Source organism: Sorex araneus, chromosome 1 (assembly GCF_027595985.1).
Source record: "Sorex araneus isolate mSorAra2 chromosome 1, mSorAra2.pri, whole genome shotgun sequence".
Taxonomy (NCBI): Eukaryota; Metazoa; Chordata; class Mammalia; order Eulipotyphla; family Soricidae; genus Sorex; species Sorex araneus.
Genome location: NC_073302.1, coordinates 74,983,211 through 75,011,136, shown reverse-complemented (window position 1 = coordinate 75,011,136; position 27,926 = coordinate 74,983,211). Strand labels below are relative to the sequence as shown.

General features: G+C 37.8%; 1 protein-coding gene across 1 annotated transcript in view; it reads left to right on the top strand.

Annotated features, from left to right (window-relative positions):
* The window catches only part of TRPM3 (transient receptor potential cation channel subfamily M member 3), a 608,677-nt gene that overhangs the window by 354,175 nt on the left and 226,576 nt on the right, over positions 1-27,926 (top strand). The window contains 1 exon segment of the mRNA XM_012932570.2: positions 10,942-11,116. Within this exon segment, the coding sequence (XP_012788024.2) occupies positions 10,942-11,116 (175 nt within the window).

The window sequence follows — 27,926 nt, the reverse complement described above, 5'->3', positions numbered from 1 at the left end:
TGTTCCTCTCCTCCCTTCCTCCCCCTTTTTCTCCTCCTTCTTTCTCCCTTGTCTCCCTCTCTCTCCATTTTTCTATCTTCTTCTCCCTCTCCTCCTTCTCCCTCTCTCTCATTTTTCTCCCTTCTTCTCCCTCTCCTCCTTCTCCCTCTCCTATTGTTCCCTCTCTGTCTCCCTTATGACATCTGTCTCTTCCTCCCTCATGCACTCACAGCTTTTTTCTCTCTCACTCTGGCCACTTGAGCCCTCCTTTGTAATGCCCTATGCTCCCCTCTTTCCTTTCTGCATCCAGCCTTCTTTGCTTGATTATTTACCATCTGATGGTGGTTCCCCAGAGTCACCACTAGTAGAGGTTCCATCCCACTCTGTACACCTCCCCGTTACTCCTATTTTGTGCAAGATCTGCATTCCAATAAGTCAGGTATGGCCCTCTGCACATCAGGGTTCCACCTCTAATTCAACCAAGAATTTTAAGAAAAGTCAAATATGACTGTCTTTTTGTGCTGAGGACAGATCAGTTCCCTCCTCAAGGAATACAGAGAGGGAGTACATGGTAGGCATCTATTTGGCTGGCTTGGAATTTCTCATTCACGTTGCCCATCTCCAGTTTTGTCCTTTGGTCTCTGTCATGTGGAAAAGCAGAAGAAGGAAGACAATACCCCAAATGAAAATTAATCGGTAAATACTAGTGCAGGATTCCTATGAAAATATCTGCACCATTTATAATGCACAAAATAGATTAGTTCAACCATATTGAAAATAGACAAAAAGGGGTTTCACATACTAATTTAATTATTTTATATTCTAAATCCTCAGGATCAGATATACTATGCATCATCAGTTTTCAATCTTTTATCACTTCCAAGAGAAGCACTCTTGTTAATCCAGAACCTTTGTTTTAGTAATCTTGACAGCCCCATATCTCCAGCCAAATTTGCTGAAATTTTAAATGTTGAGAGAGAATATACATATGTGAGTATTCTAGAATGTTAGTAGTAAATTTAAATATAGAAAGAACATATGTGAAAGGGAAACTAAGTTAAATATCAAAAGGGAATTTCTATAGAGGTTGGTGATGATGACAGAAATAAACAATTAAGAAATCTACATTAATTTTGCCCCTACCTCATCTTAAAGTGATTTAGAAATGCATGCCTTTGGAAGCTGCAACCTCAGGGAAAAACCTTAGCCATCTTTTAAGGATTTTTCTTTCCCATTAGAAATAGGTAAGTATAAGTGAAGTATCTTACTGTGAGTGCTTTTATTTTGACTGCTTAATAGTTTATGCGTGGCATTATAAGTTTTTGGTATATAATTCTAAGTGTTTTCCTAAGCATTGATTTAAGTTCATAATTATAGTGACAGAAATACTGAAAAATAATATATAAGATTGGTTGGAATGGAGTTTGGTTTACCAGTAAGGTAAATCATAAGGATTTTCCAGAAGAAATTTGTGTTATTCATTTTTTAAGTCAGATGAGACACATGCATTAATAGTTTCTTTTCCTTGAATAGATACTGTAAGTGTGTCTCCAAGACATTGAAAGATCTAATATATCTGCTCCCATTAAAAAGTGAAAGCTTTTTAGATAGACAGATAGATATATGATAGATAGATAGATAGATAGATAGATAGATAGATAGATAGATAGATAGATAGATAGATATTTCATTTCTAGTTGTTTTCTTAGGCTCATACTTTTTTGGTAGTGCAAAGATTTTAGTCATGTTTCCTTATGCAAAATACAGCATATTAAGGTATTACCTTTAGATACAATAATAGTCTCCAGTTGCATCTGAATATTTAGGTCTGTACTGGTAATCCTAATTGTAAAGAAGTAAGGTACCTTAAATTTTAATAATAATAGTTTTAAGTTTTCTCAGTCACAGCTTTCATAAATTATGCAGCTTTCACAAATCATGCCACAGATTTCAGACCATAGAAGGGAAATACAAAATAGTTGCAGACATTAAGAATCTAAATCTGTGGGAAACTGGTCTCTTCAAATTTCAATCAATGTTTCTCAAGTGAACAGTATATTTGTGTCCTTTAAGATAAGGAAAATGCACTGGAGAGATAGAAGAGGGTGTAATGACGTTTCTTGCATGCCACCACACCCAATTTCATTCTCAGCACCACCTGGCCTATGGACACCACCAGGAGTAACTCCAATGCACAGAGCCAAGTGGCCTCTGATATCTTCCAGGTATAATCCAAAACCCAAATAAATATATAAAGAAATAAAGCAAATGATCTAATACATCCGCTTCCATGAAAGAGTGAGAGCTCTTTTAGTTCAAATTAGATGCCTTTATCATCTATATACATATCCTATCTAGTTGTTTTCTTGGGCTAAGCATAGGATTGTACTTATTGTGCTCTTGTCTTTCTATCAAAACAGTATTTGCTAATGTCCCCTAGGATAGCATAAGACTTTCAAAACCTCAAGATCCTGGGGGGTTAATGGGCTTTTATGGTCCATTGAATAGTTGAAATACAAGAAATGGTGGCCATGGGCTGGAGGGATAGTACAGTGGGTAGGGCATTTGTCTGGCATTCCACATGGTCCTCTGAGCACCACCAGGATTAATTCCTGAATACAGAACCTGAGTATCCCCAGGTGTGACCCTCTCCCCCCCCAACAAAAAGGAAAAAAAAGAAATGGTGACCAGAGTTTTTACTGGTAGCATAAACAACTGAATGAAAGACTAGGGTTATTCGAGTGGGATGTTACATTAGAAGAATGTGTTTAATGTATTTTCATTTTTTGCCAATTTTACATATGAAAACACAAAATTAGGCAACAAGATATAAAGTCTCACTCTATTCATAATTTTGAAGCAGTTGAGTTCTCCATAATTTTTTATTTTTGTGTTTGGTTACTGGGGACAAGAGGTGGCCCATAGCTGATTGTGCTCATGAACCATTCCTGACTGTGCTCAGGAATGACCCCTAGCAGTACTCAGAGAACTACATGGTGACTGGAATTTGAACCAGGGTTGCAGCCACCACAACCACATGTAAGGCAAGTGCCTTACTGTCTCTTAGGCTCTACCTAGAATTTTTAAATCATCAACAATTATATAATCTCAGAGTTGATGCACTACTGAATTAATTATCTATGTGTTATTATACATGGTTTTAGCTAATGAACAGAAATGTTCATTATAACTAACAGATTTTTTTTAATATTTCAAGATCTTCAAACAGTCATCTGTCACACAAAAGTGGAGTTCTCTTTTCTTACCTTATATTGTAATGATCATGTCACCTTGCTCAATGAGATTTACCTAAAAAATCAAACTTTATCCTCCAAATCTGTATAAATATGCACCATTTCCAAACAGTAAACCTATTGGTCCCTAGGGCCATAGGCATTTAAAATCATATTATAGTGATGTTGGCATCAAATTATTTTGTTCAAACAAAGCATATTCAGGTAATCACTACAACACACTACATGTTTTCACAAAGGCATATATTGATCTTAGGTTACAAGTTCATGTCAATAAAATGATTTTTAAACAATGGAAGGGAGACTTTTAGAATGTTGTCTGTCTTCTACTTCTACCACTTCTCTTTCTTACAATACTGTACTGAGATTCTACCGAAGAGCAGTTAAAGGTTCTACTTAAACAAAGTCTACTTTCTACAAGGAACAATTCATTACGTTTGTTTGTAATTTGAAAGCCCTGGATCTGTCTGGAATCCTGTTGAATATAGCTGCTAACCCTTTACCAAGTTCATGTTTTCTGAAGGCTAACATGTATTCCAATTCCAAATGACAAAGCATCTTAGCCTCTTCCTGCTTAAGCAACTTTATTTTACTTTAAAATTAATGATACTATAAATCTCTTTGAACTACTGCAAGTCTTTGGTTATGTTAGAAAATGAAAAATTATTGCAAACAATTAAAGAGGTAACCTACTTTCCACCCAAAACCAAATAACAAATATTCATAAAAAGGTTCTTAGGGTTGACAAAATTTTTACCTAATTCACACTATGCTATTAACTATGAATCTATGAAACCATGCTTCTTGTTAATAGCCAGTTCATTTAGCTAAACAAGACATGAGATTGTGAGAATATCCAAACTAAGTCATATTAATTTTTCTGTTAAAAAGAAAGTGGCCTGTGATCCTACTGAACATATAGTGAATTTCCTAAGTGGTTTGGTTTGATTTGGGAGTCACACCTGGCAATGTTCAGGAGTTACTCCTGGCTCTGCACTCAGGAATTATTCCTGGAGGTGCTCGGGGGACCATGTAAGATGCTGGGGATCGAACCTGGGTCAGCCATGTGCAAGGCAAGCACCCTACCTGCTGTACTATCTCTCCAGCCCCTATAATGTTTTTGTTTATATTTTTGATGGGAGGCTCCTAAGTGATGCTCAGGAGTCCTAGATACCCCACCCACAACTCTCAACCAACTAGATGAGGTTCAATGCAAGTGCTTAAAGATACAGCACCTCTCTGGTCAGCCCTGAGGTGCAGACAGCTACTGGGACCATCAAAGCACTGTTCGGGGGACCTCAGAGCCACAACCAGCAGTTTTAAAAGGGTCATATGATTCTTAAGATTGAACCAGAAATAGCTGTATGCACGCTTAACTATGTCTCTGACACCTTAAATGTTTTCTTTATGGCACCAATTTTTAAAAATCATCCCTTATTTTTTGTTTGTTTTAAGTCCTATCCTAGCAGTTTTCAGAGATTACTACTGGTAGTGTGCAAGGCAAGCATTCTACCAGCTGTACTATCACTATGGCCCTCTTGATATTTTTAATGTTGTTTTTTACTAAGGAAATAATATTCTACAGATTCTAATTTATAAATTTCTATAACTATGTCTTAATATCCTGTTCAAATTGTCATTTAGAACAAATAAATAGAAAAAAATAAAGAAAAACAGGGAAAAGAGAGAAGATGGCAGAAGCAAAATGAGTTATTCAATACAAGTGCTTTGCTTTCTAAAATGTAGGCCAAGAAAGTTCATAAACTGGGCAACTCCCTTTTCAGAAAAATTAACATCACTCACTGTCCCTCTGAAATTTTACCTTTTTAGATAAACAGAAAACATCTTCCAGTTGTACCCCCCTTCCAATTCCCTTGGGGCGTGGCAGTCAGCAGAGAAGGGAGGATGACCTACTTTGGGAAATATTGTTTTAGGCACTCAGTATAACTGGTATAAATGATGTAATTCCCTAGAGGATGTTGAGTTTTCTTTCAATACCCATTTTGGAATTTGTTTCAGAAACCTTGGTGGAACTCCTTTTAAAAATTGTGTCACGTGCTCTTTGTGGATTCCTCACTATATTTAATTTTGGGGTGGGATCTTTAGGGATTCATTGGTAAACTAATGATAGGCTTCAAGGATCCATGAAACTGTTAAATTGTATTAAAAAATTTTGTACCTATCTATATATGATCTTATTTAGCTAGAGAAAAGCTCAGTAGCCTGCATCAGATTCACAAAATTATTCCAAAATCCTTGTCCTCAAAACTTAGTCTAAGTACCACTATTCTAAGTTATTATTGAAGTTTCAATATTTTCTTTACTCAGCAACAAAGACAAAGTTAGGGACTGGAGCTATAGTACAGTGGGTAGGGCATTTGCCTTGCACGCATCTGACCCAGATTCGATTCCCAGTATCCCATATGGTCCCCCAAGCACTGCCAGGAGTAATCCCTGAGTACAGAGCCAGGATTAACCTCTGAGCACTGCCGGGTGTGACCCAAAAAAGCAAAAAAATAAAGAAACAAACAAACAGGCAAAGTGTATATATATATGTGTGTGTGTGTGTGTGTGTGTGTGTGTGTGTGTGTGTGTGTGTGTGTGTGTGTGTGTGTGCAAGTTTAATTTAGGATTTGCATGATATTGTTTGGAATAGTTTTATTCTCTTATCACCCATAAATAAGGTCAAAATGCTTTTTTGTATAATCTATGTGATCTTTAATTGTCTATGAAATAAATTTATGTGTATTTTCACTTAAAAAAAAGTAGGAATAAATTTAGAAGCATAGATAATTTTGAGGTAGTCATTATTGGCGGAAAAATCTGGTGGGGCTGAAGAAATAGTACAGTGAGTAAGGCTCTTGACAAAAGTTCAATCCACAGAGCTGCATATGATCCCCCAAGCCCACCAGGAGTGATCCTTGAGTGCGGAGTAAATCCTAAACAGATTGGGATATGCTCTGACAAAAGAGATGCTATTTAATATTTTGCTCCATTTCATTTTTAGCACTAAAATCTATGTGCATATATGTATATTAGTGTAGTTGTTTTCATGATTTTAATTGATAGCAACTTCATTCCAAATATAGGGAAAATGTCATCTAAAATGCTACCATAACAATTTAATATATTTGACAAATACGTTGGCAGGAAATAAACTGACAATTTGCTACTCTGAAAATTCTTTATTCTTATACATTCTGTCAAAGGAGAGAGTTTCCCCAGCCATCTTACTTATTGTCTACTACTGGACTTCAAATCACTGGAATACTCTAGAAGGTCCATTTTAGGACTTTTCCCGTTGCAAGTTAGTTTTTAATCTTAATAGTGACTTTTAGCAGGAACTTACTTAATCCTTGTAATCAGCAGTAATGGGGAAAATATTATAGACAACCAACCAAGTTTTCAAGTGATCTTTTGTCTAAGTCACTAAGGAATCCTCGGTAAAAGGAAAGTAACAAGACCTTCCACTTACCTCCTCTGGTTTCTAGGAATAACTCTCAAAACCTCTCATACACAGAACACTCTGATAAGATTAAGGGCTATTTTTCTCTCCTCCAATTCACTCTTGGGGGACAAAAAAATATCTTGGCATCTTGCCTCATTGTCATTTACAATCTACCATTGTCATTTTCTTATCATTTCAAAATGTAGATTTAAAACAGCACCTATTATTATTTAACTAGCATTTTGAACCCTGTTGCTTTAAGATGAAAATCAAACTGTAAAAAACACTGAGAGGAGATAAGGCCTAGGAGACTGAGTGTATATACTGTGCTTAGAAGTAAAACAGGTCACATGAATCAAATAAAATCACTTACTAATGGAGAAAGAAATCAAATCCCAAACTATTATTTCTTAAGGATAAGCATTTTCTTGATAAAAGATAAAACCATAGCAAAAGGGGGAAAAGGAAAAGATAGACAACTAAAGTATTTGTACTTTTCTTTAGTTCATATTTACAAAACGTTGTCGTAGAATTTGGATAGATTTCTTCTTTAAGATAGCTGTTTTGTGTACCCTACAAAACCCACTCATAATTTGTGGGACTACTCATTGCACTGTGAGAATGTACAGAGAACAAATTAATAGACTGAGCAAATGGGAGTTACTCAATGGTCTCTGATGATACTGAGAAGTCATTTAAAATGAAGTTAATTTCTTTTTCATCATGTCTCTCTCAAACATTTATTTTTAATATTTCTCTTTAATAGCTTTCGTTGAATTATATGTAAGTCTGATGTTGAGGCAGTTTTTATTTGAAAGCATATGCACAGGCCTGTTCTTCAAGCCCGTACTCTCCCTTGAACACGTCCCTGGCTTGCTTGTTTTTGTCTCTGCTTGCTTTGTCCACCCTGTAGAAGCCCATGTTCTCTTTGGAACATGTACTTTCTTTTCTTCTCTCCCCGCACATCTTTCTAAGTAAGTTTAAATTTAAAAAAAATTCCTTCATATAAAAAAGGGCAAGTATAACTTAAATATCTTAGAAAGAGTCTGTGGAAATCCTCATCTCAGCTTAATTCATGTTCCTGTGCCTCGTTCAAATAGGAATACAGCAGTGGCAGATGCAGACACTCTCTCGTGGGTACATTACTATGACTGTTATGCTGCTAAGAATCAATAAGCAAGTCAATCACTTAGAAATATGTAGACTTAAGTATAGGAAAGGAAAAATAACGCACTGAGGAAAGTGGCAAGAGGTGGAGGAGTGATAAAAGAGTTAAGAGGAAAGGACCATGGTCACATTGACGGCATAGAGCTGTTGGATACTATATGCCTGAACCACAGAACCAACAACACTGAAAGCACTGGATCCAAACTCCAACAACCAAATTTAAAAAATGTGCCTGTCAAGAGGCAGGGTCTACGAGCTGGGGAGGGGACTGGGGACACTGGTGGAAGGAAGTTGACACCTGATGGGATTGGTGATGCAGTATTGTCTACCTGAAATTCAATTATAGTCGTTTCTTTAATCGTGGTGCCTTAATAAAAACCTTAAAAAAGAAAATAAATAGTTGATCAACAAGTTAAAATGTCTCCAGCTGATATTGATAGTCTAATAAGAACCACTTAGTTCTTTTCTTAGCACTGCAAAAACTTCAGTGAAATGGTATTTTTACTATATTTTAGGCTCCATGATTTACAATACCATGAATGGTTGGGTTTCTTGAATAAAACTTTCCAGCACTACACCCTCCACCAGTCCCTCTACCCCCCTGTACCACAGTCCCAATGTCACACTCCTATCCTTTTCCTAAACCCCCATTCACCCCATAAGAGCTTCCTGCTGAAGATCAGTTCTTAGTTTCTGTTGCCTTGGCATATATTATTCCCCGTATATATGAGACACATATATATATTATGTGTGTGTGTATGTGTGTGTATCACGGAAGAGCCTGGTAAGCTACCCGTGGCGTACTCGATATGCCAAAAACAGTAACAACAACAGTCCTCATTACCCTGATCCTGAAGGAGCCCCCAATACACCATCGGCCTACACCAGCACGAGACAGGGACAAATGGAGACGTTATTGGCACCCACTTGAGCAAATTGATGAGCAACGGGATGACAGTGATACAGTGACAGTGATATATATTTATACCCCACATATAAGAGAGACCACTCTGTTTCTGTGCCTCTATTTCTGACAAACTTCATTCAACCTGATATTCTCCAGATACATTTATGTAGCAGAAAATTGCATAATTTTATCTTTTTATCTTTTCTTATAATCAAGTAGTATCCTGTTATGTATGTGTGTGTGTATATATATAGAGAGAGAGAGAGAAAGAGAAAGAGAGAGAGAGAGAAAGAGAGAGAGAGAGAGAGAGAGCGCTTCTTTATCCAGTCACCTGTCCTTGGACACTTGGATTGTTTTCAGATTTTTGCTATTGTGAAGAGTGCTGTAATAAACATGAGTTTGCATGTTTATTACATAAATAAACATGTTTATTACAGCACTATTTGTCTTTTCTAAATAGTCATTTTGGACCCTGGGGTAGATGTCAAGAAGTGGAACTGCTGAATCATATGGTTAGTTCAACTCTTAGTTTCTAAAAGAAGTGTCCATTTTGTTTTCCAAAAATGCTAGGCCAGTTGACATTACTACCAGCATGAATGAGGGCCTCTTTTCCCCCATATCTGTATCAACATTGACTGATTTTGTTCTTGTTTTGGTATGTGTCAGTCTCACTGGTGTAATATGATTTCTCATTGTTATTATTTGCATTTGCCTAATGAAAAGAGATGCAGAGCATTTTTTCAATATAACTTCTGGTCTTTTAGCCATCTGTATGTTTCCTTTGAGGAAGTTTTTGTTCATTTGTTCTCTCATTTTTTTTTTTTGCTGGATAAAAGCAAGTACCTGGGAATCAGCTTAACAAAAGAAGTGACACACTTATGCAAAGAAAACTATGATTTACTACCTAAGGAAATAAAAGAAAAAGTGAGGAAATAAAAGCATATCTTCTGTTCATGGTTGGAAAGATTAATATTGTCAAAATGACAAACTTGCTGAGGCATTATATAGATTCAGTGCAGTTCCTATAAAAATGCCCATCACATACTTTAAGACATAGATTAAAAGATGTTGAATTTTATATAAAATAATAATTCTCCCACTCCCCAAACAGCCAAAGCAATACTAGGGGAAAATAAAATGGGAGGCTTCTCTTTTCCCCAACTTCAAACTAGACTACAAAACTATAGTAATGAAAATCATGTGGTACTGTAATAAGGACAAACTATCAGACTAATGGAATAGGATAGATATAGAGACAGATCTTTAAGTGTATAAACAATCATCGATAAAGTGGCTAAAAGTATAAAGTGGAGCAAACAAATCTTCAACAAATGGTGTTGAGAAAACCTGGTCAGTTATATTCAGAGAAATAAGGTCAGACCCCTTTCTAATGCTGTTGACAAAAGTAAAATCAAAATGGATTAAAGACCTCACTGTTAAACCTGAATTCATAGTTTATATGTAGAAAACATTGGTAGAACTCTTTGTGACATTGGATCTAGAGGCAGCTTCAGTGATTCCCTGCCTGCGGCCAAGCCAATAGACTCAAAGATAAACAAATGGGACTGTATTAAACAAAGCTTCTGCACCACAAAAGAAACAATGACCTGAAAAAAGGCCATTCCAAAGAGTGGGATATTTTCCCACTATTCATCTGATAAAGGGTTAATAGCTAAAATATATGAAACACTGGTAGAACTTTACAAGAAAAAAACTACCAATACCATTAAAAGGGGAGGGGTGGAATTTTTAATTTTCCTTATTCATATAGGGAGCAGCCTCTGAATACATATAAGTCTTGTGTAAGATCACATTTGGTTCCTGATCCTTTGGCTTGTGGCCCAGTGTGTCATCTACTAACAATTGTTTTCTGCCACTCCTCTCTCTTTCCGATGTCCCCTTAAACCCATCCACAAAATCTGGTAATCTGTACCTGAACCCATAACTGCCCTTGGGAACTGTGGAAGAAAACAGTCAAGTAGACTTTCAAAAGGGTGAACTCTGCTAAAGGGTTTTCTATACATTTTCACTTCATATTTTCCCGTCATATGTTATGACCTCCCCTGTGCTCAGTAATTTTAGTTTGTGCTTTTTGTTTCTCTTTTTCCTTTTCTTTTTCTTTCTTTGCTGGCTTTGTGTTATTTTCTCCTTTTGTTTTTTTTTCTTTTTTTTTTTTTTGATTGCAGGAATTGGTCAAGGTGTTCCAGTGGTGGCGCTGATTGTAGAAGGAGGACCCAATGTGATCTCAATTGTCTTGGAGTACCTGCGAGACACTCCTCCAGTACCAGTTGTTGTCTGTGATGGGAGTGGACGGGCATCTGACATCCTGGCATTTGGACATAAATACTCAGAAGAAGGAGGGTAGGTAATTTTCTAGGCCCCATAGGAGACTTATGAGTGCAAGGTCTGTGTTCCATTCTTAGCCAAGTAGGCATTGGTTGACTAAGATGATAGTCTTGGGAGGATGGGAATGAATAAATTTCCACTTCATGGGAACTTGTTGTGGGAAATTCCCTGCATGCTCCATGAGACCACAGTGATCCTAATTAGGAGTGGGGGGAGGGCACATGGGATGTGGTCTCATTTCTGTTCTCTTTGTCACTTTGTTCCTTTATTTTCCTCCAAGAAGTAAAAGTAGTCATTGTGTTTTTGCATGAAGCACAGCTAACCTGGACCTTAGAGTACAAATTAGTAACATGGGAGGAATAGAACACATGGGCTCTGAACTGGGCCTTCAAACACCAGGATCATAACAAGTTGCTCCATGTTCATAAATGCTAAATATTTGCAAAAAGAACTTGTGGGCAGCCTTTATTGTCAGAATGCTCTAGGTCTAAACATGGTATTTGTAATGGTAGCCACTGTTATGGCATGGTAACCACTATGATGAAATCTCTGTGATGGAACCTACCTGACCCCATAGGGGTCAGTGCCTCAGTGTACTGCTCTGGGTCTGTCAGCCCTAGTGCTGCTCCTTAATGCCTCCAAACCCAGGCAGTACTTTCTATCACATCCTTCCTCTCCAGTATGAGATTCAACTCTAAATGGTAAAGTAAAGGCACCCTAACAGGTTATTCAAAGTAATTTATCTGAAAGTCTGAATGAAGTTGCAAAGAAAACACAAGGGCTGGGGAGATAGTCCAGCATGTAGGGCTTTTGCCCAACCCTTGTTGGATCCCCAGCATCCCTTATGATCCCCCATACACTATCAACAGTGATCCCTGAGTGCAGATTCAGGAGAAAGTCCTGAGTACAGGTGGATGTAGCTTAAAATCTGAGAGAGAGAGAGAGAGAGAGAGAGAACTTGAGAGAGACTTGAAGTTGTATATAAAAAAAATTCTCAATCTTATCAGGCTTCTTAACACATGAAACTTGCAGAAGAAATGATCCCAAAGGAGTTTTTTTTTTCAATCTCTTTTACAAATATAGTGTCTACTGGTACTGTATACTGTATTACTGTCATTGTATCACTCTCATCCCCTTGTTCATCGATTTACTCAAGCATGCACCAGTAAAGCCTCTATTACACTCAGCCCTGAGATTTTAGCAGCCTCTCCTTATTTGTCTTTCCCAACGATTGGAGGCTCTTTCAGTGTCAGGAGGCTTTCAATGAGACCAATCATTACTGTTTTTGGCATATCAAATATGCCAAGGGTAGCTTGCCAGGTTCTGCCGTGCAGGCCGGATACTCTCGGTAGCTTGCCAGTCTCTGCGAGAGGTATGTATATATCTGTTACTATATTTGGAATATGAATATGCCACAGGGGCAATAGACTCTTGGTAGCTTGTCAGAATCTCCAAGAGAGAGAACTAGGCTATAAGATGTTGTGTGGCCTCAATGCGGCCATGCACTTCCAGGAGCTTGGTTTTATAGTCTCTGTATGTTAGCCATTGATGGAATTACACGGCACTGGTGAGAGTGGGGGCAGTTTCTGGGTGTGACTGCCTAGCTACTGGAAAATGGAGGATCTGGGTGGAAGAGGCCCAGTCCTGATCCAAGCAGCCTCAGGGACTTTGGTCCCAGGTCCCCCACACCTGGGTTCCTCCGCCGGCTTCCCTGTGCGTAAGGCTTGTTTGAATGTGTGGAAAGTGACTTTGAGCATGGCTGTGTCTGGGTTTGGGAGGTCCTCAACTGTCAAGGCTCTTCTCTCAGCAAGGAGGGAAACACAATCCATCCCCTCCGAGGGGCCTCGGTGAAGACAGCCAGGCACAGGGTTAAGAGACTATGTTGCTCTCTTCTGGGAGCTTCGTTTTATAGATATAAAAATACCATGCACTCAGATATGAGAAATTTCCTAGTCCTACACTCAAGAGCTCACAGCAAGCCCAGCATGCATATCATTATAATAAATATGATGAGTGAATTACTGTCCATCAACAAATAATGTGGGGATATAAGGGAGAGGAAGGTTGCACCGGAGGTGGCATAGTGGCATGTTATGGCCATTTTGTTGGTATGAAGTTACTGTGTATATCAATACCATAAACTTGAACACCACTGTGACCCTCTCACCAAAACTATAATTTAAAAATTAATCAAATAAAATACACTATGGATCTCCCCAGATGATAGATGAGACTGCTGACTTTGGAAAACTCCCTGCTTCTCTATCTCCTCCAGCCAGAGAAATTAAGAAGTGCAACACTAACTCAATATCAAGGCTGTTCTTATTCCTCTCTCTCTCTCCCAGAAGTCCTACCTCCCACCTCTGCCTGAGCATGGAAAATAGCCCACTTCCCAAGTTAGCGTATAAACCTAAATATGTGGGAAATGAAATGTGGAATAATGAATGGAGCAGGGCCTCAGGATAGCGTTGTAAATGCTGACAGTGACTTTAGGTCCTTTTACAGCCTTTGATATGAAAAAATGGAAGCTTCTTAGCATGAATTTGGAGTATGCTGACTGGCAATTGTACTAAAATTACTTTTCTATATTCCTCTTTGATAATAAATATTGATCCACTTTGTAGCTAAAATGACTAAAATGCCTAAACGCGTCCATGGTCATTTCCAAGCACAGTTCAGTATAACTACTTTAGCTTTGTTTTTATGAAAAATATAATTATAATTCTCACTGACTTAATGACAGCCATTATTTTGGGTCAGAGAAATAATACACCAGGTAGGGGGCCTTGCCTTGCATACAGCTGACCCAGTTCAATCACGATCACCCCATATGATCCCCCAAGCCCACCAGGAGTGATTCCTGAGTGCTCGGTCAGAAGTAACCCCTGAGCCCCACTGGGTGTGCCCCATCGCGCCTCCCCAAGAATTCTAACATTATCTCCTTTTTACAGAAGTAAAATAATTACAGAGGCTTTAACTTTGCTTATTGTTTGCATTCTGAATACTCCTTTCCTTCCAGAAAATTAATAAGAAAGCAGGCATCCTGCTCATCCTATAAGAAGTTCTAAGTCTATGGGGTCAGAGGAATAGTACAGCAAGAAGGGGATTTTCCTTGCATGTGGCTGATCCAGGTTTGATCCCCAGCTTCCAATATATCCACTGAGTCCACCAAGAGTGACTCCTGAACTCAGAGCCAGAAGTAAGCCCTGAGGTTCTCCTGCTCTGGCCCCCAGACAAAACAAAACAAACAGAAAAACAAGTTCTAGTTCTATCCTCGATATAAGTCTGAGTCTATTCGCATTTTTTGATAATTATAATGGACCCTGTACCAGGAAAATAATGAAGTCTTTGGTAAGTTATCTTTCCTGATTCTGTTATAATATGAGAGAAATATTATACATTTAAGAGTTGGGTATAACTATTATTTAACAAGTTACGTGATAAGAGCACAGATATATTAAATATTTTCCCACACAATACAGAATCCCAGGCCAGTATTCTTTCCAGTATATTGTAGAAATTCACTGAAATGTATTTTGGTATACTGATTAGTTTTTCTCCTATAGGCCTTCATTAATATTGTCTTTTAAAATATATGTAAAATTAAGTTGTCATTGACTTTCTCTTTCCATTTAAATTTTTTATTTATTCTGAGTATATAGAGTATAGATGTGCATTCTAATAGTAAACCAATGTACAAGTGACAAGTAATAGTAAACCAATATACAAGTGACAATGTCACTGTCACTGTCATCCCTTTGCTCATCAATTTGTTTGAGCGGGCACCAGTAATGTCTCTCATCGAAAGACTTATTGTTACTGTTTTTGGCATATCCAATACGCACGGGTAGCTTGCCAGGCTCTGCCGCACAGGCTCAATACTCTCGGTAGCTTGCTGGGCTCTCCGAGAAAGGCAGAGGAATCGAACTTGGGTTAGCCGTGTGAAAGGCGAACTCCCAACTGCTGTGCTATCGCTCCAGCCCAATGTAACACTGCATTATGTGAATTCCTTTCCTTCCTTCACCTATATAGGGATTGAAAAACATCTGGTTCTTTAAACTTCAGTTGGCAGTTCTAGTTTTAAAACTAAGGTTTAGTCTTAGTTCTAATCACTTTATAGTCAAAATATTCACAAGTACAATTTATATGGGATCTATAAAATATAATCCATGACTGATTATCAGAACTGAAAGTCATACACATAACTAGTATTGATATAAATCATGATCACAAAATCCCGTTAATCACCAATTTCTCAGGCGGGCTCAGTAACCTCTCATTTTGTCCTTTCCCTGAGATTTTAGAAGTCTATCTCAAGATAGACTTAGAAGTCTATCTCAGCCCTCCTAACAATGTCGTACTGAGGGCTCTTTCAGGGTCAGGGGAATGAGATCCAGCTTGTTACTGGATTTAGCATATGAATACACCATGGGAAGCTTGCAAGGCTGTCCCATGTGGGCAGGAAACTCTCAGAAGATTGCCAGTTTCTCCCAGAGGGAAAAGTAGGCTACAAAATATCCTGTGGCCGAAAAGTGGCCGCACGCTTCTGAGAGCTTGCTTTTAAGTCTCTCTCTGGATGTTGGCCGTTGATGGGATTACACACACCTGGGTTCCTTGCCGGTACCTTCATGAATGAGGATTGTCTGAACGTGTGGAGAGGGGCCTCAGCATGACTGTAGCTAGGTTCCTGTGGTCTTTGGCTGCCAGGAGCTCTGCTCAGGGTGGGGAGGGAAACTGGAGCCCATCCCTTCCAAGGGGCCCCGGGGAAGACAGCCTGGCATGCGGGCAAGAGACTCTTTATCTTTTATTATTTATTCAGATAAATAATTAAAATATCATTTTATATTTTGGAAGTTATTAAAATTAAAACACTTTGCATGTTAAGCCATGTTTAGAAGTGTTTCTAAGTAAAGATAATGTATATATAATATATGCAGAGCATTGTGAAAAAGGTGATATCTTGTTCAGTAAAACTAAATTTATTTCAATCACATGAATTAGGTATATTAATAATTTGCCTTTAAATTTCATTATTTATTATATTCAAAAAATATGGATTTGAAAAATAATCACTCTGCAAGCCAATTATAATTGGCAAAACTGATTAACTTTTTCAGACAAGATTACTTGAAGTAGGAAAAAAACAATCATGACACAAATTGATTTGGATAATTAGAAGAAAACTGCAGTTAAATTCTCAGTTTTACCTTTTCCCCACCCCTATCTCTGTGCAGAGGCTTGAGCAAACTACTTGAAAGAAAAGATCATGCTCTGTTTTTTTCTTATTATCATACTACGTTTTCCTATTTCTCATCTGCCCAGATTTAGAATGAGTCAGAATTTGGGGCTGGAGTGATAGCACAGCTGGTAGGGCATTTGCCTTGCACAAGGCTGACCCGGGTTCAATTCCCAGCCTCCCATATGTTCCCCTGAGCACAGCCAGAAATAATTCCTGAGTGCAGAGCCAGGAGTGACCCCTGAGCATTGCTGGGTGTGACCCAAAAAGCAAAAAAAATAAAAATAGAATGAGTCAGAATTTGCTTTTACATAAATAATTGCTTAAGAAATATCCAATTTTATTTCTGAATCATGAGTGACTAAACACTATAAATACAAATAGATTTATGCTATCCAAGTGGCATGAGATTCAATTGCCTGATTTTTTTTTTAAATAAGATTCCACTTTTTGTTCTTTACAAAACAAAACGATCAATTTTATGTGTAGCTAGGAACTCCTTGTTTGTAAGTGTCTTGAACCTGGGTCAGAAATTATTTACCTGATAAATGTCAACCTAAGTCTCTGCATTAAAAAAATACATATATATGTATATATATATATATATATATATATATAGCTTATTTGTCACTGAGCAAATACTTCACCGATGAAAAATGTCAGTGTGAAAAAGACATCTGAATGGAGATGTGTTCTGGGGTGATGCCTACCCCACCCCCCATTCATCCGGACTTAATCACTGAAGTTCAGGTTTATTTTGGTATCTTTTCCCCTAATATAGTAATTGGATTATTATTTTTAGATAACTAGGACAAGAAGCAGAATCTGTGGGAGTAGAAAGCCTTAAAGCTTTTAAGCAATCTAGTTCTATCTTTGGGAAAGTTCTCAGAGGCAAGTACTAGAAGTTCACATTCTGTGTCTCATGCAATTTTTATTAAATATTGGGAAGAATATGATTATTATCTTGCTCTTAAAAGGGAGGGAATAAATCAGATGCTGCAAACAACAATTTAAAAAATGTGTTTTAAAATTGAAGGGCACTCTCTGATGCTACATTATAAAAGCAAAAGTGGAACACACAATGGAGACTTCTAAAAAACATAGAAAAGAAAAAATATGTTGAATGGTTTCAAATGATATAACTACATCCTGTGATTGAAGTGACAAAAATTTATTTCTCTCCAATTCACATTGAAAAGGACCCAAGATGGGGAAGATAACTGTGTTAGAATCCAGGTCGAGTCTCTATTCCCTTGGGTCTGTCATCCAGTGTGGTGGTCACTAATATTTCCTTCTATTGCTCAAGAGACCGCCTTCTAAAGCTAAAGGGTGCCATAGCCCTATCATTTGTCTCTATCACGTCCGCTGAAAGAAATTGATTTTGATGGTTTGTATTCCAGCATGATTTAGACATAATTGGAATGTCAAGTGAGAAAGGAGGAAACAAATATGAAACATGTTCACTTCAACTGTTCATTTTCGTTTTTGATAATTTCACCTTGCCTTGTCTCTTTTCTAAAATTTCCAGTAAGATGGCATGTCAAACCTTGGTAATGTTTTATAACTTTCTCAGAACTGAAGTGAGAAAAGCTGGGAAAAACAATTATCCAACAAATAACATGGGTAGCTTTATTTAGAAAATTGTTGTTTTTGTAAACTGCTTTCTCAAGGTCACATTTATTGAGTGGTTACTAAGTGCTTGGAAGATTTAGGGGATAAAATTTAAGACATGGTCCTAATTGTCTAGGAATTTATATGAAGCTTAAAACAACACAGTAAGATAGAGAGGTCAGTTTACTATGATATATGTGTAATGTGCGGTAAGAGCACAAAGAAACAAAACATTTGAATTCGGCATTTCTGAAAGTATATTCAGTGACGTTACTTATCCACAAAATGTTGGGGTAATCTCTCTGTTGCTCTTCCTCTACCTTTCAATCAAAAACTGAATCTAACTGGGATCAGCATAAATATCTGAGGAAGAGCTAGTACTTAACTCTTGCTTATGTAATTTAACAGAGTCAGTCTGATTTGGAATGCAAAAGAAGTCAATAAGAACCAACAAATCCTGTGAGATAGTACGATGGCACTTTGTGCAGTAGTACAATCTGTATGCAACTCTGCATGATACCCTCTCCCGACAAAATTAATAGTGTGGGCCTTAAAAATCCAGGAATGCATTCAACATTTATGTGAATGAAGTGCAAATAATAAAGAGTCTCCGTATTAAATCCTTCTAAATGGAACTTTAATTTTGAGTCAACTACAGGTTTTAATGTTGGAGCGATAATACAGCAAGTAGGGCACTTGCCTTGCACACAGTTGACCCAGATTTGATCCCCAGCACCCCATATGGTCCCCAAGCACAGCGAGGAGAAATCCCTAAGTGCAGTGCCAGGAGTAATCCCTGAGGATTTCCAGGTGTGACTGAAATCCCCCCAACACACACACACACACACACACACACACACACACACACACACAACTGCAGCTACAAGAAACAGTAAATTAACATCACACCTACTATTGTCATTAATAATAGATAGTGTTTCTCTTGCTTTAATGAATTTTCTGAGATTCCCCCGTGCAATTCTGAATTGTTGATTGAATTGTCACAAGATTTATTAAAACTATAAAGACAGTGACCACTTGCTACAAAAGCTATAACCAGAGAAATACTAAAAATGCATTAAAGTAGCATACAAGGTTAACTCATGTCTGTACCAGTTTAGACATCACTGCAAGACAAGTACCTAGACACCATAAATATAAAGAGATTCATGATTCTATGAATATCTCTGTTCAGTTTCAATAAATCCATTTTAATTGTTCTAATTGTGAGGCAACTGTCCTAGAGTGAATGTACATATTTACTGTATTTTCTGGGGATATTAAGCAAAAATCAAGAGTATTCTGAAAATAGTGACATCTAAAGATCTTGAGTAAATATAAGTGTGTAGATTTCTCTAAGTCTATGAGACCACAATTTATTGCCTTGTGGCAAATTTAAAATTGTGATTCATTTACCACTTGAATATTTTTGGTTTTAAGTTTTGGTAGTCTAATTGTTTTATGATTTCTAGTGCAGGGGTGACCATTTATTTTCCTGTTTAGTGCCAATTTTAACCAACTAGTACTTATTTCCTGAAAATGACATGTTAAGAATAGTTCTATAGGGGCCCTGTAAGATGGCTCAGAAGTTAAGGCACTTGTCCTACAGTGCTGTCTCAACTGGCTCAATCCCTGACACCTGCATTTGGCCTTTCAATTACTGCCTGGAGTAATTCCTGAGAGAAAAGCCAGGAACAGCCCTGAAGTACTGCTGGGTGTGGCTTAAATATTCCCCTGCCACCACCACTTCCCCCAAAAAAAGAATAATTCTGAAAACACATCGGTGATAGATTGGCAATGATACTAAGAAAGACATTTATAGCCAATAGACCACAAATGTCCTCTCCTCCTCAAGAATGAAAATAAAAGTCATAAACACAATGCTATCAGTCATCCAGGGAATAATCAGCAGTGCACTGCACAGTGAAACACGAACAATTAGAAAGTTATCTCCAGGGCATTGGTGGACAGAAGTAGACACTGGTGAAGGAATTGGTGTAGAAACATTGTATTCCTGAAACCCAGTCATCGGTTTGTAATTCATGGTGAATTTTTTAAAAAGAAACTAATCTCAATACTTAGAAAATAGTCCATTTTTATTGGCACTATGAAGCTCAGTGGTTTATAAATTATTCAATGATATAAGAGTTTCCACATTCACATAAAGAATAAGGAAGGAAAAGAAATTATTATAGACTAATGTTTGTCTATGGATGAAAAGCAATGAACAATTGCATATGGATAATCTGTGAAAAAAGAAAAATATTTAAAAACAGGAACTAATATTTCAGAGAATATATGCAAAAAGGTGAAGAGAGTTATGCTTTGACTCATTGATAGAATATTTCAGAGAATATATACAAAAAGGTGAAGAGAGTTATGTTTTGACTCATTGATAGAATAGAATGTGGAGTTAATAGTATTTTGGCAAGTTATAAATTAATTTAAAGGTAATTTCTATTTAGAAGTCCTTTTCTCCAGACTTTTGACCCTCTCCTCATTTCCTCCAATGCTAATTAAAATTAGCACTGTTGGTGGACAAGCCTCCCAAGCAGTACTCAAGAAGCCAGGGGATCATTCCCAGTGAATCTCAGCCAGTGGTTCAGTGTAAGAGCCCACAGATTCAATACTGGTCACTCCAGTGGTGCTTGGGTCCTCTCAGACTTCACTCTGCTATGTGCAGAAAGCCATGTCATACTGCAGTTGAACCAGAGACATGTAAGCCATAAACTCTATCAAATTGGCCCTGAAATTATTTGTTATCTTTAAAGTTCCCATATACAAAAGATTTGTCTAAACACTTCGTTTCATAAACGCTTTTATCCCATTTGTCAACAAGGAAAGTAAGAACAGAATGGTTAGGAACTTTCGTTCAAAACTTCATAATCTGCCCAGGCCAATTTGAGCTGGAACTTGTGTTTTTTGTTTATTTTTGAGGCACACCTGGCAGTACTCAGGATCTCCTCCACATTCTGTGAGTAGGGGTTGCTCCAGGCATTGCAGAAGATCATGCAGTGCCTGAGATCAAAGCCACTCTCCCATAATAGTGAGTTTTGTTGAAATATTGTATGCAATCAAAGTGAAAGTAAAGTGAAATTTATTAGTTACACAGGCGGGGGGGGCTTAGGGTGGGGGGGCTAGGGGCGTGGGGGGGTTTGGGGTGTGAGGGGGCGGGGTGGAGCTATACTGGGATTCTTGGTGGTGGAATATGAGCACTGGTGAAGGGATGGGTATTCGAGCATTGTATAATGGAGATTTAAACCTGAAAACTTTGTAACTTTGTAACTTTCCACAATAAAAAATTTAAAAAAAAAATAAAAAAAAATAAAAAAAAAGCCACTCTCCCACATGCATACATGCAGAGCATACATTCAGCCCACGGAGCCCACTCTCAATCCCTCCCTCCCTCCCTCCCTCCCTCTTTCTTTCTCTCTCTCTCTCCCTCCCTCCCTTTCTCCTCCCTCCCGCTCTCTATCTGTCTGTCTCTCTGTATCTGTCTCTGTCTCTGTCTCTGTCTCTGTCTCTGTCTCTCTCTCTCTCTCTCTCTCTCTCTCTCTCTCTCTCTCTCTCTCTCTCTCTTCCCTCCCACGCCCCGCCAATACATGGTCTTTGCAATTACCCATAAGTCCTCCTAGGATCCTAGGAAGGTAAAATTCAGTAACTAGAGGAAGTTTGCTGCTGCAAAACTGAGTTCTTTCTCTGTCGCTCTCTGTCTCTTTTTCTTTCTCTATCTCTCTCTAGGCAGTGCCCAGTGCTTACTCCTAGCTCTGCACTCAAAGATCACTCTTGATGATGTTCAAGGGACAAAATGGGGTGAAGGGAATAGAAATTGAGTTGGTTGCATCCAAGGCAAGCAGTGCATTACCCACTGTACTATATTTCCAGCCCCAAGAACTAAGTTCTTTTAAACAGAGCAGACTATACCCAATTTCCATCTCATCCTCTACAATTTCAATATTTCCCCATTTTCTAAAATGCTGGCTAATTTTTCTTCTGAATGAAGGTGTATCCAACATGAAAGCATGTGGATGCACCAGTGCCAGTGTTTTTCCTGTACAAATTGCCCTTCTATCTCAGAGTAGCCCTGATTTTTTCTATTTTAGAAATCTGAAACAATAGACATTTGACTCTTCCTTTTGCCTGGCTGTGTATTGTATTTATCTGGTGGGATTTCTCTTGGAATGAACTCAGAGGATGTGTTTTCCATACAATTTTGGCAGCAGAGAAGCTACCTGAGTATGTGGCTGTCCCTGTATCCTTTGGCTACACTTTTTTCCTCTATTCAAAGAGACCCAAAAGTGATGTGAGGATACGAAGAAAAATATCCCACCACTTTTGGTTGTGCCTTAATCTGAATACTAAACGTTGATCAAAGCATGCATGTACTTTTTTGAAGACGTTCCTTACACGTAAACTTCAACAAGTACAAATGGTAGGATAATAAAGGTATTCATGAAAAAAGGCAGTGCTTAGGTCATGATGATATGTAAAACATTTATTGTACAGATAATTTTGTGGGTAATTTATTTAGGAAGAGGTATAGATAGGAAAATTATTTTCTACACCATGATCTCTAACACCTCAGCTGGAGAGGTTTGAATGACTGAAGATGTCTATCAAGGTCCAATTGATGGGGCTTGATGGGAGAAGATGCGGGTCAAAAGACAGAGAAAATGCTTTGCATTTTGGATACCCTGATTCTATTCCTAGCACCACATGGTTCACTGTGCACTTCCAAGAGCGACTCTGAGCACTGAGTCAGAAGAGTTCTCTCTGAGCATTGCTGAGTATCCCCAAACCAAACCAAAATTAAACAAAAATTCAACTGGAGCTTTCTGTCTGGGCCTCAGTTTTCCATCTGGAACTGGGGCATCCAACAAGGCTCTTTGTTTCCATTTCTAGTGTCTGATCAGGAATGGTTGAAAGAACTAAGGGCAGGCTGTCACTGCTACCCCTGGTGGCATAAAGGTAGTTAGACGTTTTACACGTCACCTGGCTTCTTTCAAAACGAAAATCTCAAGAAACAGTGTTAAAAAGGGCGTTGGCAGAAACTTCCAGGCTTTAACAAATCTCATTATGAGAGTCCCAATAACTTTCTTATATTCAGCTAATGAAGATAACTAAGAGCCCCAGACTCAAGAAGGAGGAAGAGATCCTATCTTTTGATCAGAGATAACTATAAGCATACAGATAAAACAAATATATTGATGTCTTGATCTAGGAGTCTGGCAACTCATCAAGTGATCTGTACAAATACAACACTGCATGGCAATGATATGCATTGATAAATACCCATAGTTGCCTTGTTTTAAATTCACTCTTGTAACAGTTGATTAAATGTAAAGTATCATATATTTTTTAAAGATTGGTCAAGGGATGGGAGAGAGAAAAAGGGCAGTCAATAGTCACTCATAAGTATTTTGAAAATGTTGATAAAAGCAGAGAATTTACAACTGCTTTCTTTCTTGATCTAGATGCCTATTTGCATTTTTTAGTGCCTATTACTACTACCACTACCACACACACACACACACACACACACACACACACACACACACACACACACACCCTGACCTAAGCACTGCCTTTTTTATGAATATGAGTTCCATGATGCCTAGATGAGAGCGTTTATCTCTCTACCCTTCGCATGGTTCTTGGCACACAGGAGGCCTCTACTATGTACTGAATGTAAGCATAAATAAGTGTGCAGATGTCTCCATGAAGTTCTGCAAGGCTCCACTATAGATACACCACCAAATCTGCTAAGCATCTCTATTTCCCAAGGAAGTGAATGGCTTTAGTTCTCAGAAGGGAAAAAAATTATTTCTCTATACTGGATTGGAAATGATCTTACATCAGAGGGCTCACCAGGTGTGCTGATCTCAGAAGAGAACTGTCCACTGCATCCAGAGGTCCCACTGATTGTGCACTTAACAAGATGGAAGATGTCAGTGAACAAGAATCTTTATAGGACTGTGTTATAATAATAGCAAATATGTATGTCAAGCTTGCTGTGGAAGGCCCTTTACAAAGATAAAATTATTTCACATTTCCAAGTCTATGGAGATATGTTACTGCTATGATTCTCATTTTACATACATATCCCCAAAATATATGAAAGAACAAAGTAGCTTGCAGAAGATCACATAGCAAGTGACAGCTGAACTACAGACAGCCTGATCATGGCAACTATAACCTTTTGTTCACAATGTTATCCTGTCTCTCTGGAAAGAATCATGCTGTTACTTATGATCTAGTGCCATGCCATCGGAAGGAAGTGATAACTCACTAAACATGAAGATAAAAAAGAAGGGAAAAATACCATTCTCTACAACATTAGGCCAAATGTGTCATCTTTATGTGTCCTTAATGCTATAGTTACTAATTAGCCTTGACTTCAAGTAAATAATGACATTTGATTTTGCTATGAGGCAGTAAAGATTTCATTGGAAATGATGTCTTTTAGTTTTGTTATTTTGGGGCTGGAGCAATAGCACAGCAGTTGGGTGTTCGCCTTTCATGCAGCCAACCCGAGTTCGATTCCTCCGCCCCTCTCGGAGAGCCCAGCAAGCTACCGAGAGTATCGAGCCTGCATGGCAGAGTCTGGCAAGCTACCCGTGCATATTGGATATGCCAAAAACAGTAACAATAAGTCTCTCAATGAGAGACATTACTGGTGCCCACTCGAACAAATCGATGAGCAACGGGATGACAGTGATTTGGGGGCCACACTCAGCGGTGCTTAGGGGCTACTCCAAGTTCAGTGCTAGGAGTGCCCCAGGCAGTACTCTGCAGAGCATGTCACCAGCCCACCGAGCTATCTCCCCAGCCTGACAAATTATGTCTTTCAAACACCAACTGAGAATGCAATCCCAGTACTCCTCATACCCCCTTGGTCTTTTACAGACGTAAATTCTAACCCTGTGGCAGCTGAGGATCTATTTGGGGAACCTAGAGAGACTAAGTAGAACTCACTAATTCTGAAAATTGTCAAAATGACCAACACAAAGGGAAAGATGAGAGACACACCTTTGAGAAAACAACATTTTTCCTTTGGCCGCATACCTGAGGATCTACAGGAAACATGATGTAGCCTAAAGGGAGTGGGCACTGTTCAAAAAAAATTGTTCCCATGGCAAAACCAGAAGAGTCTACAGTATTACCCAGCATGAGGTTGGCATTGTCAGATGCAAGTCAAGGGCAAGAAAATAAATGTTTGTATTACATTACTTAATAGCATTCTAAGAGCTGAGACAGCTTCCTGAAACTTGTGAAGGAAAAAGAGAGAAAACTAAGGAAGCCAAGGAGAAAGGGACTTTTGTTCAACTGAGGCACTAGCCTGTTCCTCCCAGAAGACTCTTTGTGAGAACCTATGGAAAGGACCCTGGGTTACTGGAATCCATTCCCTGTGAATTCATGGCATGATGGATGGGTTTTTTAAATAAAAATATTGGGGCCAAAGAGATAATGCAGTGGGTAAGGTCTTACCTAGCATATGGCTGACCGGGTTTGTCCTCAGCATTTCATATGGTCTTTTGAACCCTACCAGTCCCTACCAGGACTATTGCTGTGTATGGCACAAAAACCAAAACACATAAAATGGAAAAGACCTCTAGACTACTAAAATAAGTTAAATGTGGCAATATTAACAACCTAAATTTATGTAAATAAAATTTTATTTTTAAATTAATATTTTTATTCATTTTGTATTTGAATAAATTAATAGAGAATGTTTTGGCAGGGTTTGAAAAGGCTTCCTCTCCTCAAAAGTCAAGATCTTTGAATCTCAATGAATTCTAAATGCATTTTCTAATTACTAAATCTAGGAACAAATTCTAATTTTGGCAGATAAAAAATTGAGAGAAGTGACTACATTTGAGCTGTATAACTAGCAGTTAAACTGAATACTAATTGAAAACTGGGATATTTTAGTGGTTACTTGAAGAACTGGATGGACATTGACCCATTTCAAAATCTGTGACTCATTTAACAAACTCCTCACTTTTTAAAAAATCATAGATCATTAGAATTTAAATGAAGACAGAAATGCCATATATATTTCCCTCACTTTAACAACTACATTTTCTAAATCAGAAATCCTTCTAATTTGAGGTGTACCAAAAATAATATTAGTACATATGGAGTCACAAATTAACAGTTTCCATAAATAAGCACAAAGTTTGTCAAAGATATAATTTTAGACCTGAAAATTCACATAATACTATGACTATGTTTTGATGTCAAGAAATGTTCAATTGCTGGTTTAGTGCCATAAAAAGGAAATCTAAAATAGAAATCTAAAGTTCTATTTTTGCCAACAATTAAAATATCACAGTAAAATATTTTTAATTGTTCCAGTGTTGTACACTGAAAATATAAATTAAGAAGAGCTAATTTAAGAAAGCAACAATTTCAAGATTGTGTCAAAAAGAAAATATCTAGGTCAGCATAGCAAATACGTGTGAAATATTGGAAGCAAAAATAATCTTTAATAATCTAACTGAACTTTATCACTGTTCTCATTTCCTAGTTTTCCCTTAATTTCTCCACCTTGATTGATTTCTTTCAGATGTTCTCTCCATACAACAAAAAGTAAAAACCATTTACAACAAATATACTTGAATTTTGACTTCTAGCGAAGATAATTAGAAACCTGAAATTTGTATTTATAGATTTCAAACAGAAAAAAATAGTGCTGTGGATGAAGTTTTAGTTCAATAGACCCAATACAAGCATTGCAGTCAATGCAAGCATAAAGAACGTGTCTGAGTCATGGTCTTCCCTGTGCAAAATGAAATTCATGTTTCTCTCACAAATTGTAGTGAAGATAAAGTGGGATTATCTCTGTCACCTGTTGTATGCCATAGCTTACAATTTTCTGTGTACATTTCAATTACACGGAATATTTTTAAATGCCAGTGTACCAAGCAATCTAACAAAAGTATAGTACACAGTAGATGTGGTTTCTTTGCTTAAAGCAAAAGTTTGACAAATATTGAGCAGCTCTTATGACACAGCAGCATGAAAGATAAAATATATAGGTCAGGGAGATAGTTCAAGGAGCTAGGAGATGGTTCAGGGGCTGGGATTCATGCTCCATGTGTAAGATATCCAGATTCAAACCAGGTATTTCATAGCCCCCTGAACACTGCTGGGTATCATTCCTGAGCACCAAGTGTGGAAGTAGCTTCCAAATACTGCCAAGTTGGCCCTTGAGAAAATGAGAGGGAGAGAAAAAGTGAGAGAGAAGGCTTCTCTCTTGATGCAATCAGAAAAACAGAATATGGACAGGAATGATGGTGACATAATGTTTAATGAACATATATTAATACTTTGGAAAGACAAAATCACCTTTGTTTTACCTAAAACCATCTGCTCCATCCATGATAAGCATCCTATTCTTTGGAAAAAGCAAATTCTACTTTGGTTTGTATTCCTAAATGCTTTAGCCAAAGCCACAACTTCAATCCATTGCAAAATAGGGCTAAAAATTATATGGTTCTCAAATGTCTTTCAGTTCTTATAACCACAGAAGACTGTAATCAACTAAGATACACATCATTCCTCAATTTTTACCAAGTGACAGACCGCATACAAGTGACAGATAGGTTTTTCAAACAGTTAATGGCCTCAGGGAACTGAGATTTCATTACATATGGTTGTCAGCAGAAAAAAATTGTGATGTTATCAAAATTAGACACCTGCAGACAAATGATTGAATCTGTCATACGGCTAATCAGGAGTCTTCTCTGTTCCTAATCTCATACAAGTATGTGTGCTTGAGATGTCTGAACTTCTTAGAAACATCTGTGTGGGTTCATAGGAAAGTAAACACAGATTCATGACTTTACTCTCCAAAAAAATCAATTGGCAACACATGTAAAACCATGGTCGCTCACTATCTTAAACCTTACAGTGGGTTCTTATTGCCGGAGAGAGAAAATCCAAGATCTCTAATATGATGTTGGAAGTTTCTCA